Source organism: Entelurus aequoreus, linkage group LG10 (genome assembly GCF_033978785.1).
Source record: "Entelurus aequoreus isolate RoL-2023_Sb linkage group LG10, RoL_Eaeq_v1.1, whole genome shotgun sequence".
NCBI classification, from domain to species: Eukaryota; Metazoa; Chordata; class Actinopteri; order Syngnathiformes; family Syngnathidae; genus Entelurus; species Entelurus aequoreus.
This window is the reverse complement of record NC_084740.1, coordinates 7,227,057-7,241,503: the sequence shown is the minus strand read 5'-3', so window position 1 is coordinate 7,241,503 and position 14,447 is coordinate 7,227,057. Positions and strand designations below refer to the sequence as shown.

At 38.8% G+C, this 14,447-nt stretch overlaps 1 protein-coding gene across 2 annotated transcripts in view; it reads left to right on the top strand.

Annotated features, from left to right (window-relative positions):
* Positions 1–14,447, top strand: part of dixdc1a (DIX domain containing 1a) — a 71,246-nt gene that overhangs the window by 20,862 nt on the left and 35,937 nt on the right. Inside the window, exons 4-5 of one of the 2 annotated variants that reach the window (XM_062059930.1) lie at positions 2,454–2,608; positions 4,719–4,979. In XM_062059930.1, the coding sequence (XP_061915914.1) occupies positions 4,957–4,979 (23 nt within the window). In that variant the 5' untranslated portion in view covers positions 2,454–2,608; positions 4,719–4,956. The remainder of the gene's footprint in view (positions 1–2,453; positions 2,609–4,718; positions 4,980–14,447) is intronic. The other variant, XM_062059931.1, reaches the window with a different exon arrangement.

Sequence of the window (14,447 nt, the reverse complement as noted above, 5' to 3'; positions counted from 1 at the left end):
CTGATCGTCGACACCAGACTGATACTTTTTACAGTACTTCAAGTGTCATTGTAATTAAATATATCTGTCAATCGTGCAGAGTAAAGTAAAAAAAAAACATTAAAATGTTATTGACAACAAGCATCAGACATTCCCATGCATTACATTATATTTACATACATCATATAATATCTGTTGTCTGCCCTAAATGTCAAAATATTGTTTTGTTTATATCCCAACGATGCCACCCCCAAAAAGAAAGAAACAGCAGAAAACAAAATAAAAAATAGTTGCAGATAAGTCAATTAAATAAAGAAAAAATTAATAGTAATAATAATAATACATTAATAATAATAATAATAATAAGAAATAAAATAATATGAACAGATAATAAATAATAATTCCAAAAAATATATATTTCTGTCATATATTACATGTAAGAAAAACAGAGTCTTACTTTCAAGGGGTATTTCACCTTTGAAAATATCCTGTTGAGCTTGGTGTATCTCTTTCATGTAACACAATATAAATGTTGTGAAAAGATGCATTACAACAAGCTTTATGGTTCATGAAACCTTTCATTTTCATAATTTGTGACTACAATAGCAGGATTGCAGGTGAATTTTTTGTTTGTTTGTTTTTTAAAAATTATTTAAACTAATTCTTTTGCCTAAGTAAAATTCCGTCATGCTTAAATATTTTTAAATTTACTTGTGTCAACAACCTACATATAGGTTGTTTCTGTTGTTTATGTATATATGTGTAGGGTTAACCCATAACCTTTAAGCCAGGGGTGTCAAACGTACGGCCCGAGGGTCGGATCAAGCCCGCGAAAAGGTTTTATCCGGCCCGCGAGATGAGTTCGCTAAGTATAATAATTAACCTTTAATTTTTGAATGAAAGAAACTGCTGTTCTAAATGTGTGCACTGGATGTCACAATAGCAATTCTTTGTATCTTTGTAGATGATATGTACAAAATAAACCCCATGATGTTAGTACATAAATATGACATAAATAACATCCTGTAATTTGATTTTGATACAATTTTTTTTTCTTGATATATTGAAAATGAACACCAATGAATTGACTGGTGAACATTATCACATAATTTATTCGGAAAGTATAAATAACAACAAATAAAGATAGAATACTATCAACCGCAACATGTAAGTGTAGAAAAACCCAACAACATTATGATTTGTACATTTTCAGAATGTGCTTGTTCTATTTTTAAACAAAGAAAACAATCCGAAGTTGTCTTCATTTTTAAGTTATCGTGCCGTGATTTTACCAGTCCACTTGGGGGTAGATTTTTCTCCCGATCTAAAATGAGTTGGACACCCCTGCTTTAAGCCAACTCCTAAGTATGTATGTATGTTTTTACATAAAAAAAGAAAATTGACATTCTAAATAACAGAAGTAGCAGACAAAAGCAACAGTAGCCTAAAAATAATACTAATATACAGACACAATAAGAGGATGGGTCAAATGCAAGGACGACATTTATCTTAAAGTTAAAGTACCAATGATTGTCACACACACACTAGGTGTGGTGAAATTTGTCCTCTGCATTTGACCCATCCCCTTGTTCACCCCCTGGGAGGTGAGGGGAGCAGTGAGCAGCAGCGGTGGCCACGCCCGGGAATAATTTTTGGTGATTTAACCCCCAATTCCAACCCTTGATGCTGAGTGCCAAGCAGGGAGGTAATGGCTCCCATTTTTATAGTCTTTGGTATGACTCGGCCGGGGTTTGAACTCACAGCCTACCCATCTCAGGGCGGGCACTCTAACCACTAGGCCACTAGGCACATAGTACATGCGACAAAGATCTTAGAGTTAAATGTACTCTTTATTACATTTTCACAAATAGAGCAAAAGTTTCACACGTCGCAAACTGTTTTAATGAACCTCTGCGGGATCATCTAAACCAGGGGTGTCAAACGTACGGCCCGCAGGCCGGATCAGGCCCACAAACAGGTTTTATTCGGTCCGCGTGATGAGTTTGCCAAGTATAAAAATGAGCTGCTTTGGGTTTTTTTGAACGAAAGAAACTGCTGTTCTAAATGTGTCCACTGGATGTCACAATAGCACTTCTGTTAGGCAAGTAAACGGTTTCTACCGAGGTCAAGCAAGAGGTACACACGTGGGGCGGTTGAGAGAGCGGCCCCGTGTCAGCAACCTGAGGGTTCCTGGTTCGATCCCCAGCTTCTACCAACCTCGTCACGTCCGTCGTGTCCTTGAGCAAGACACTTCACCCTTGCTCTTGATGGGTCGTGGTTAGCGCCTTGCATGGCAGCTCCCGCCATCAGTGTGTGAATCTGTGTGTGAAAGGGTGAATTTCCCTTGTGGAGGAGGGCGCGGTAGGCGCGCCTCCCACAGGAATGGGGTGTGTATGGCCGGCTTCGAAGCCAGCGACAGGTGAGTGGATTGCCCAGCTGGGGCTGGTTGTCTAATCACCTGTCGCCTTTATTAGCGGCAGCCGAGCCGAGACAAGAGTTGTCGGAGGCGTGTGTGAAACCAGGAAGACCATGGCACCCAACTCCTGATTGAGGAACTGTTTTCTTCATTTCGGCTGGAACCTGACGACTGACGGAAAACCGAGGACAAGAGGAAGGAACGCAGAGTTCAGTGAGTCAAAATGAATTCTGTCTGTGTTTGATTCTTTGCTTCTTGTCTTGTTTAAAGGCCTACTGAAAGCCACTACTACCGACCACGCAGTCTGATAGTTTATATATCAATGATGAAATCTTTGCACTGCAACACATGCCAATACGGCCGGGTTAACTTATAAAGTGCAATTTTAAATTTCCCGCTAAATTTCCGGTTGAAAACGTCTTTGTATGATGACGTATGCGAGTGACGTCACTAGTTAAATGGAAGTATTGGTACACCTTTGAATCCAATACAAAAAAGCTCTGTTTTCATCTCAAAATTCCACAGTATTCTGGACATCTGTGTTGGTGAATCTTTTGCAATTGGTTTAATGAACAATGAAGACTGCAAAGAAGAAAGCTGTGGGTGGGATCGGTGTATTAGCGGCTGGCTGCAGCAACACAACCAGGAGGACTTTGACTTGGATAGCAGACACGCTAGCCGCCGACCGCACGGATGATCGGGGGAAGTCCTTCGTCCTTCCGTCGATCGCTGCAACGCAGGTGAGCACGGGTGTTGATGAGCAGATGAGGGGTGGATGGCGTAGGTGGAGCGCTAATGTTTTTATCATAGCTCTGTGAGGTCCCGTTGCTAAGTTAGCTTCAATGGTGTCGTTAGCAACAGCATTGTTAATCTTCCCCAAGCTGGAAAGCATTAACCGTGTAGTTACAGGTCCATGGTTTAATAGTATTGTTGATTTTCTGTCTATCTTTCCAGTCAGGGGTTTATTTATTTTGTTTATATCTGCATTTGAGCCCGATGCTATCACGTTAGCTCCTTGGCTAAAGTGTTTCGCCGATGTATTGTCGTGGAGATAAAAGTCACTGTGAATGTCCATTTCGCGTTCTCGACTCTCATTTTCAAGAGGATATAGTATCCGAGGTGGTTTAAAATACAAATCCGTGATCCACAATAGAAAAAGGAGAAAGTGTGGAATCCAATGAACCAGCTTGTACCTAAGTTACGGTCAGAGCGAAAAAACATACGTCCTGCACTGCAGTCTAGTCCTTCACTCTCACTTTCCTCATCCACAAATCTTTCATCCTGGCTCAAATTAATGGGGTAATCGTCGCTTTCTCGGTCCGAATCTCTCTCGCTGCTGGTGTAAACAATGTGCAAATGTGAGCAGCACTCCAGCTTGTGACGTCACGCTACTTCCGCTACAGGCAAGGCTTTTTTTTATCAGCGACCAAAAGTTGTGAACTTTATCGTCGTTGTTCTCTACTAAATCTTATCAGCAAAAATATGGCAATATCGTGAAATGATCAAGTATGACACATAGAATGGATCTGCTATCCCCGTTTGAATAAAAACAATTCATTTCAGTAGGCCTTTAATAGATGTCATCAGTGTTTGAACCTGACAAAAACACTGGTCTAAATAGCTGGCAACGCAATTGTGTTACTGTGTCTCACCCGCGTGTGTAAAAAGTGTTTCTTTGCAAAGTGACATGGACAACTGCTAGCCTGGCATGCACACTACAGTGTTGTTTTGCAAGCTAACTGCTCTCAGTGCATTCTTCAAATGAGTCGAGTTTCATTTTTGTATTTGTTGGCTTCCAATAATACGAAAGCTTAGTCACAATTGCAGACTTATATGCAGATTCCATAAGAAGAACACGCTGTGGTTTCTTAACCCGCAGTACTTCCAGGCTATGTTTAGCCTTCGCACAACACACCCTTAACCTCAACAGTATGATCCCGCGCCAGTGGTATGTTTTTTTTGCCCGGGTCCTTCACCGCATAGATTTCCATGAATCTTTGCAACAACAACAAAAATTGCATAGAGTGGAAGGTAAAGGAGAAAATTCCTCGTCCTCCTACAGCGAGGACAAGGGGGGGAGGTGGAATGAAGGAAGGGGGGAGGGGGTAAACACACCCAGACTGAGCCATGTCTGGCATCCTCTCTGCACGGAAAAGAAAGAATAAGCCAGTGGAAGAAAAGAGGAGGCATGCAAATTCATCAGTATTTGCCCACAAGGAAGACAACAACAAACATTGTGTTTGAAAATGGAAGGAGGGAGCCCGGCAGCCTTTAGTGACTGGTGCTGCTGAGCACCAACCTCTCGCTCTCTTCCCTCCCGCAGCTTGGCACCAACCGAGGGAGGGAAGGGTGGCGGCTTTCAGGGATTTTCTGCGCCCGGGATTTGCTTTCAATATGAGAGGATTTGGACCACGTCGGTGACCGAGGCGACTTGGAGAGTCGTCCGCTCTGCCAGCTTCCCCTCCCCTGTCGTGTGCCGACACAGACCGTCGTCCAGGCTATGGTCCTGACTGAGAAGCGGGGCATCACCCGGATGCGGGACGGAGGATAAGACGCTCGCCATGGGAGCCAAACAGATGAAATGGTAAGAATTGGTCTATTTTTCCATTTTTTACCAGACTGTTAGCTGCCGTATAACGAACGCGACGTCTCCGTCATCTGCGGCGTACGAGACGGCAGTGACACACACCGTGCATTGTCTGCGGTTGACACGGCACTAGGTGTGGGTGTGTCCCGGCGAGGCGAGATGCTATTGCCTAGCAACCAGAGCTCTCGCCTCCATTACTCCCTTCTTCGTCCATTTCGAGATGACATGCACAGATGTCCACCCATGTCGTCTACGACTGTTCTAATTAGGGTTGCAAAATTCCGGGGAATATTCAAAGTTGGAAACTTTCCATGGGAAATTAATGGGGAATTAATGGGAATAAACATTGAATGCAACATGCTAGAGCCTGAAATCTGAAATCTAAGTAAGATGAAATATCTCAAATAAGGGTGATATTTGCTTATTTTCTGTATAATAAGATAATTATTCTCACTAAGCAGATTTTATGTTAGAGTGTTTTACTTGTTTTAAGGGTTTTGGTCCTAAATGATCTCAGTAAGATTACAGCTTGTTGCTGAGATGTTATGACCTACACTACCGTTCAAAAGTTTGGGGTCACATTGAAATGTCCTTATTTTTTAAGGTAAAGCACTGTACTTTTCAATGAAGATAACTTTAAACTAGTCTTAACTTTAAAGAAATACACTCTATACATTGCTAATGTGCTAAATGACTATTCTAGCTGCAAATGTCTGGTTTTTGGGTGCAATATCTACATAGGTGTATAGAGGCCCATTTCCAGCAACTATCAGTCCAGTGTTCTAATGGTACAATGTGTTTGCTCATTGGCTCAGAAGGCTATTTGATGATTAGAAAACCCTTGCGCAATCATGTTCACACATCTGAAAACAGTTTAGCTCGTTAGAGAAGCTACAAAACTGACCTTCCTTTGAGCAGATTGAGTTTCTGGAGCATCACATTTGTGGGGGTCAATTAAACGCTCAAAATGGCCAGAAAAAGAGAACTTTCATCTGAAACTCGACAGTCTATTCTTGTTCTTAGAAATGAAGGCTATTCCACAAAATTGTTTGGGTGACCCCAAACTTTTGAACGGTAGTGTATATTGAGTAAAACATGCTTGAAACTACAATATCAGCTGTTGCAAAGCTGTGTCATCAACACTCACAAGTTTAAAACGACTTTTTTAAAGTAATCATTTCTTACTTCAAGCATGAAATAAAAAAATCATGATGCCGAGCGCATATCATTATCTCAAGATAATAGCACTAGCATTTATTTCATTTAAGAATATTTTCCAACATATTGAGCAAAAAGGTCTTTTTTTTTTCTACCAAGAAAAGTGCACTTGTTATTAATGAGAATATACTTATTTTAAGGTATTTTTTGGTTCATTGAGGTTAGCTAATTTTACTTGTTTTGGAAAGTCTTGACAAGCCGAATGTTCTTGTTCTATAGGTAATTGTGCTTAATTCAAATAAAATAGCCCTAATTTTTGTAATTTTTTTTCTTGTTTTTGAACACTGAGTTTTTGCAGTGTGCAGCATAATAATAATAATAAAAGGTTATATCCTTTTAAATAGTTACTTGCATTATTTTTTTGTTGTTGTATATATTATGTGGCGACTTGTCCAGGGTGTACCCTGCCTTCCGCCCAATTGCAGCTGAGATAGGCTCCAGCACCCCCTCCGCACCCCCGAAAGGGACAAGTCGTAAAAAATGGATGGATGGATATGGGAATTAATGGGAATAAACATTGAATGCAACATGCTAGAGCTTGCAGCATAATAATAATAATAATAATAACAGTTTATATCCTTTTAAATGGTTACTTTCATTATTTTTTTTGTATATATTATGTGGCAATTTGTCCAGGGTGTACCCCGCCTTCCGCCCGAATGCAGCTGAGATAGGCTCCAGCTCACCCCAGCGACCCCGAAAGGGACAAGCGGTAGAAAAAGGATGGATGGATGGAAACTTTCCATGGGAATTAATGGGAATTAATGGGAAATTAATGGGAATAAACATTGAATGCAAAATGCTAGAGGTTGCACTGCAAAAACTGAAATCTAAGTAAGATTAAATATCTCAAACAAGGGTGATATTTGCTTATTTTCTGTCTAATAAGATAATTCTTCTCACTAAGCAGATTTTATGTAAGAGTGTTTTACTTGTTTTAAAGGTTTTGGTCCTAAATGATCTCAGTAAGATATTACAGCTTGTTGCTGAGATGTTATGACCTATATTGAGTAAAACATGCTTGGAACTAGAATATCAACTGTTGTGTCATCAACACTCGCAAGTATAAAACTACTTTTTTAAAGTAATCATTTCTTACTTCAAGCATGAAATCAAAAATCATGATGCCGAGCGCATATCATTATGTCAAGATAATGGCACTAGCATTTACTTCATTTAAGAATATTTTCCAACATATTGAGCAAAAAGGTCTTTTTTTTTTTCTACCAAGAAAAGTGTACTTGTTATTAGTGAGAATATACTTATTTTAAGGTATTTTTGGGTTCATTGAGGTTAGCTCATTTTACTTGTTTTGGAAAGTCTTGACAAGCCAAATGTTCTTGTTCTATTGGCAGATCATTTTGCTTAATTCAAATAAAATAGCCCTAATTTTTGTAATTTTTTTTCTTGTTTTTGAACACTGACTTTTTGCAGTGTGCAGCATAATAATAATAATAAAAGGTTGTATCCTTTTAAATAGTTATGCATATATCATAAACAATAGGAGTGCCAGGAAAAAAAATCACACCTGAATGGCGACGTCTCCATGTGCTTACTCGTTGCATGTTTTGAAAAGGTTTTATTATATTGTATGTACCAGTTATGTAATATGTGTTAGTATGAATCAAGAATCACCCAAGAATCGGAATCATATTGAACCGGGATTCGTTCTAAGGTTCACAGCCCTTATAAACAACAAACAAAATACTGTACCACCAAAAATATATAATAAATAAGTTTCAAGATTATTATCATTGTTTTTAATCTATTTTTATAAAAAAAAAAAAAATTTTAAACAGTTGGTTTGTATTATTGTTCAACTTCCCTTTATTTAATTTATTCAATTTAAAATAGTGAAATACTATACCACCCCAAAAATAGGACCGGAATTGATCTAAAAAAAACAATAAAGTATTACTATCTAATTATTTATAATTATATTAACATATAAAGGCAAAGTAGGCCTATTCTTGCTTTTGTAGTAGTAGTAGTAGTAGTAGTAGTAGTAGTAGTAGTTGTTGTTGTTAGGTAGGCTGACCATATTCTGAAATCCCAAGGCGGGCAGCACGCCAAGGCCGGGACTAGGTGAAAATTTGCCAATGATACTCGAACTTGCTTCATAAGTAATATATTAATTTAAATAAAGCATTTTTTCTCCTATGTTGACAGTAGTGTTGGCGCTAGGAATTTTCAAAATGGGGTCCCAGGGACCCCATCAAATCATACAAATGGGGTCCCACAGTAAATTTTTGGGGTACCACTTTTTTGTAAGCGTTTTGAAAACAAATGACAAATGTATGCATTATCCTGTTATATCCCACATTCTATGTTGTGTTTTGGAAAAAGGTTGTCATAAACGAGCTCTCGCCCTGCACAGCTGTTTTGTGCTTTGTAGTGTCGATATGGGCTTGTAGATCTTTATTTGCCACAGATACATACGTTCCTGCTTTGCACACAGTGCATTCTGCTTCCCATGTGTCACGGCCAGGACCAAAACACAAATACTTTTTCCGCAAATCATCCGTGAAGTTGCATTTACTTTTCGGCATTTCTTGTTTTCATGTCTGTCTCCACTCACTAGCTCTCTCGCTCTCTGTCTCTGCCCCTCCCTCACCAATGTTTCTGCATGCGCACCTTCACAGCTTGTTTTGTTTAACCCCTTCCTAACTTAACCCTAGAGTCTAGGGTCGGCAACCGTTATCACTCAAAGAGCCATTTTGACGAGTTTCACAAATGAAAGAAAACAATGGGAGCCTCAACTCTTTTGAAATTTAAAATGAAATAAAACTGTATCGAAAGCTTTTTTTTGCTTTGTGCTATGTTTAAACCAGGGGTCTCAGACACGCGCCCCGGCCCGCACTTTAATATGACAGTTTAAAGTTGGTGCGGCCAGTGAGATTTACATGAATGGCGTTCAACAGCGTCATAGTTGCCAATCCCCCCACTTTTCCCAGGAGACACCCGAAATTTGGGCGTGATGGCACTGCCTTTAGCACCCTCTACAGCCTGCTTAAACAGCACACCTGGTCGGCCACATGGTGAATGCATCTTCTGCTTTCACACGAAATTGACAGCAAAGCTTACTTGATCAGCAGCCACACAGCTTACACTGACGGTGCCCGTATAAAACAACTTTAACACTGTTACGTTACAAATATGCGCCACACTGTGAACCCACACCAAAAAAGAATGACAAATGCATTTCTGGAGAACCTCTGCACCATAACACAACATAAACACAACACAACAAATACCCAGAATCCCATGCAGCCCTAACTCTCCCAGTCTACACGCCCCGCTAGCACCAAACCCCCCCACACATCACACACACACACACCCCCTCCCCCCTCCCTCCGTGCGTCGGTTGAGGTTAGAGAGTTAGTGCTGCATGGGATTCTGGGTATTTGTTGTGTTGTGTTTATGTTGTGTTACGGTGCGGAGGTTCTCCAGAAATGTATTTGTCATTCTTTTTTGGTGTGGGTTCACAGTGTGGCGCATATTTGTAACGTAACAGTGTTAAAGTTGTTATATACGGGCACCGTCAGTGTAAGCTGTGTGGCTGTTGAACAAGTATGCCTTGCTGTCTCCCACGTGTGCAAGTTAAAGCTTCATGCAACATAAGACCGGGCTGGCACGCTGTTTGTGCAAGTAATAGAGGACAATATATGCAGTGCCATCACGGTACGCCCTTAATTTAGTTGTTAGGGGTTGCCGATCCCTGCCCAAGACGTACATTGGAATTACACGCAACCCTAACTCAAAATGCCGGACATTTGAGGCATTTAAGAAACCCCGCCCAGACGCCCCCGGACACACCCGCTAGGGATGGGCGATACCACACTTTTAGGATTCGATACGATACCGATACTTTGTCTTGCATTTTCATCGATGCCGATACCGATACCGATACCAATAATTTCTTATTGTCAGTCAAAAATATTATTACTATTGTTATTATTTAAGACAAATCACAAGACAAATACATTTATACCACATTTATTATGGTCAATATATAATAAAAGTAAAATTAAAATAAATAACATAAATATGAAAAATAAATTAAATATTATATATAATAACTATATATTATATATAATAATTATTAAATATTAGGGCTTTCCAATTAACAGTCAAATCCGAGTTGCAAGAAGCTGCAGTTATTTTTTAAAGTTTAAAAATGATGATAAAACCTTCTTAAAAGTAGGTTACAGGTTAAAAAAGTGCGGATGGGCCTAAAATCTGAATTATTATTATGATTATTATTTTTTTATTTTTTTAATTAATCAATCCAACAAAATAATATACAATAATACCATATTGATACAATTCCAATTTCAAAACCAAACCCGGCGCAGCAACATTCAGAATAGCAATCAACAGAGAAATTGAGATTAATTCTTTAAAAAATTCACTATAATTCTAAAAAAAAAAAAAAAAAAAAATTTTTTAAATGTCAGTTTTTTGTTTTTTTTATATATAAACAAAAATTGTGATTCATATTTATATTTATAATAAATGATAAATGGGTTATACTTGTATAGCGCTTTTCTACCTTCAAGGTACTCCAAAGCGCTTTGACAGTATTTCCACATTCACCCATTCACACACACATTCACACACTGATGGAGGGAGCTGCCATGCAAGGCACCCATCAAGAGCAAGGGTGAAGTGTCTTGCCCAAGGACACAACGGACGTGACTAGGATGGTATAACCAGCAACCCATATTTGTATTTTTTTTATCACCCGTAGTATAGTAGCAGTAGTAGTAGTAGTAGTAGTAATACTTTATTTTATTTATTCTCGATTCAACACGATTCTCAATTCAAACCGATTCTTGCAATATAATATGTGGTATAAAAATGATGATAAAACCTTCTCAAAAGTATGTTACAGGTTAAAAAAGTGTGGATGAGCCTAAAATCTTAATTATTTTTTTTATTTTTTTATTTTTATTAATTAGTCCAACAAAAGAATATACAATAATACCATAATGATACAATTCCAATTCCAAAACCAAACCCGGCCCAGCAACATTCAGAATAGCAATCAAACAGTAATTGAGATTAATTATTTAATAAATTAACTATAATTCTAAAAAAAAAAAAAAAACATTTAAAAAAAATATTGTCAGTTATTTTTATTTTTATAAACAAAACATTTTTTATATTCATTTTATTATTATTTTTTCTCACCCGTAGTATAGTAGTAGTAGTAATAGTTTATTTATGTGGCATTGTAAAGGTGCCATCTGTCAGGTTCAAATACTGATGACATCTATTAAACAAGACAAGAAGCAAAGAATCAAACAGAGACAGAATTAAATTTGAACTCAATTGAGGAGAGACGTGTCGACCTGAACCTCTTGCAGTGTCACCCACGCTGTGGCGAAAGATTGTACTCCTCCTTCTTTATTATACTTTCTGCGACCACATGACCACAGCTGTTTCTAAAGGACCAAGGTCATAAACAGTTCACAAAAAAGGTCAAAAACAGTTCACAGAAAAGGTTGTAAACGAGTTCAAAAAGAGGTTCGTAAAACAGTTCAAAAAGACGTTCGTAAAACAGTTGAAAAAGAGGTCGCCTGGAGGGGACTCCGGTCCTGCCTCCTCCTCGCTTGCACAGTCCTTGGGAAAGACAATATCTTTCTGTTTGATTCTAATACATGAAAGACACAGGAACACCTTCAACGTCCCCTCTAAAGTGCGCGCCTGTGCAATTGCGCACTGCTCAAGTATCCTGCGCACGGCAAATCTATGCCACGCACAAAATCAAAGAAAAAAATAAGCGTATAACATTTTTCGACACACGGACACGACAGCGAAAACAGTTTTCGTCATCATTGTTCAAATATTGTAACGTCTGTCGAGGCGCTTTGAGGACATGAATTCCATCCATCACTTTACTGAGCAAAACTCTTAATTGTCGGCCATAAACACATCACTAAAACATTAGTAAAAAAAAAAAAATCTAGCAAAACTGGTCATTTCAAACCAGACCAAAAGCAACTTTGTTATATCAACAGCAGCCGCTCGCTCTTTCTCACTTGCGCCAACACATGCACATATGGCACTTAGCCAGTGATGCGTTTACAGCCACACAAAAAGTGGGACAACTCCAACACCACACATAAAGTGTCATTCCAGGTCGTTACACTATGATTTACCAAACAAATGTGTGCTTATTCTAGTGTCATTTATTAGGAATCTTAATTGATGAATATTAATCATGAAATGCTGTTAGTATATTAAATAAATACTAATAAAAATATATTTTTTACCAACAGGAAGTTGCAGGAATGTACACATGATTCCCTGCTTACATCTCATTGTGCAACATGTGAATGTTTTAATGGGAACTAAATGCAATGTCTGAGAGGGGTACAAATTATTTCCAAAGCAGGACATCCACCCAGACAAACAATACAAGTACACAGTTCATGAAAAACAATATTTGTTGTTATTGTCATTGTAAGTGGGCCTAAACACTTCTATTAGAAATGGAAATGACTGCTGTTATTTAATTATAATAATAAGAGAATGTTGTCTGTCTATCTGTGTTGGCCCTGCGATGAGGTGGCGACTTGTCCAGGGTGTACCTTGCCTTCCGTCCGAATGCAGCTGAGATAGGCTCCAGCGACCCCGAAAGGGACAAGCAGTATAAAATGGATGGATGGATGGAGATGTAACTTGTTATTTAGTCAGGTTTGGGCCAGGTGTGCTGCTAGTGTAGCCACAGTGTGCACGTCGGGTGTTGCTCACATGTGCTCCACTGAATGCTCAGGGAGTTTTTGCGTTTGCTCACACACGTGAACAATTAGAGGGAACATTGAACACCTTCATCTTGCTTCCCCCCCTATAGAGGAGTTTTACGAGCCTTACTCTTGGTAGGTTTCAAAGACAGCTTTTGTCTTCTTACCGGTCACTAAATGTAACACAAAGTTTTTGTGATAACTTAGAAACAATCGTTCTAACACCATCCTTCCATCCATGTTGTACCGCTTGTCCCTCTCGGGTCGCGGGGAGTGCTGGAGTCTATCCCAGCTGCATTCGGGCGGAAGGCGGGGTACACTCTGGACAAGTCGCCACCTCAGCAAAGGGCCAACACAGATAGACAACATTCACACCAATTTAGTGTTGCCAATCAACCTATCCCCAGGTGCGTGTCTTTGGAGGTGGGAGGAAGGGAACCCACACAGTGCACAAACTAGGGATGATGTTTGATAAGAAATTATCGAGTTCGAGTCTATTATCGAATCCTCTTATCGAACCGATTCCTTATCGATTCCCTTATCGAGTCCAGATAGGTTGTTGTATATGGAAAAAAATACACAATATTTGGTTTAACAAAAGCTCACTTTTATTATACAAGAAAACAATTTAATCTAAAAAATAAATAAATATTGACTGTTGCCCCCCTAAAAAAAAAAGAAAAAAAAAAATTGACTGTTGTTACCCAAAGTATATTAAGTGGGATTTTTCAGAAAAACAAATATATACAGTAACACAAAAACAACCTGTCTCTGTGATCACTATAGGTGTATAAATAATAATATAGTGTTAAATAAAATCAGTCCCTTGGGCACAAAACTGGAAATAATGCAGCTCTCCAAAAAGTGCAATTCTGCTGCTATTTGACATAACTGTTTGTTATGATGCTTTGACATTTTTTCACTTTATTTCTTTATTGAAAGAAAATTCTATGAATAGAAAAGTTGTTTGCAAATGTGGTTACAATGCTAAAAAATGAAAAGTTAAAGCAAAAAAAAGTAATACACTTTATTGAGTTAACATTATTTCTTTATAGGGGGAAAGATGTTATGAGCTAGGGAATATAACAACTTCACTACCCATCATGCAACGGGAGTGACGAGCATGCGCGGTAGCCCCGAAAAGTGTTGTTGCACGTCGTCACCCGTGAAAGTAAACGTCAAGAACTCAGCCAACACGTCTCGTCTGCATTATTTATAATTAGACAGACAACACATATACAGTGTGATTTTGTTTTGTTTGCAAGGAAAGAAAAACAAAAGTTGAAAAAGGGAGATCATGTCATATATGTATGTGCTGCGGTTGCTATAAGAACGTTGCGACACCTGCCGTAAAGGAGGTGCGTTGCTATGTTTCCGGTTGGTCGTAAAAGTGTTCGTCATGTGTTTGTAGTCTGCTCAAATCTCCCAGTAAAGTTATTCATTGGATTATACCTTTTTGTTTTGAACTTTATTACACATTGGAGCGCTTTTTCCCGTC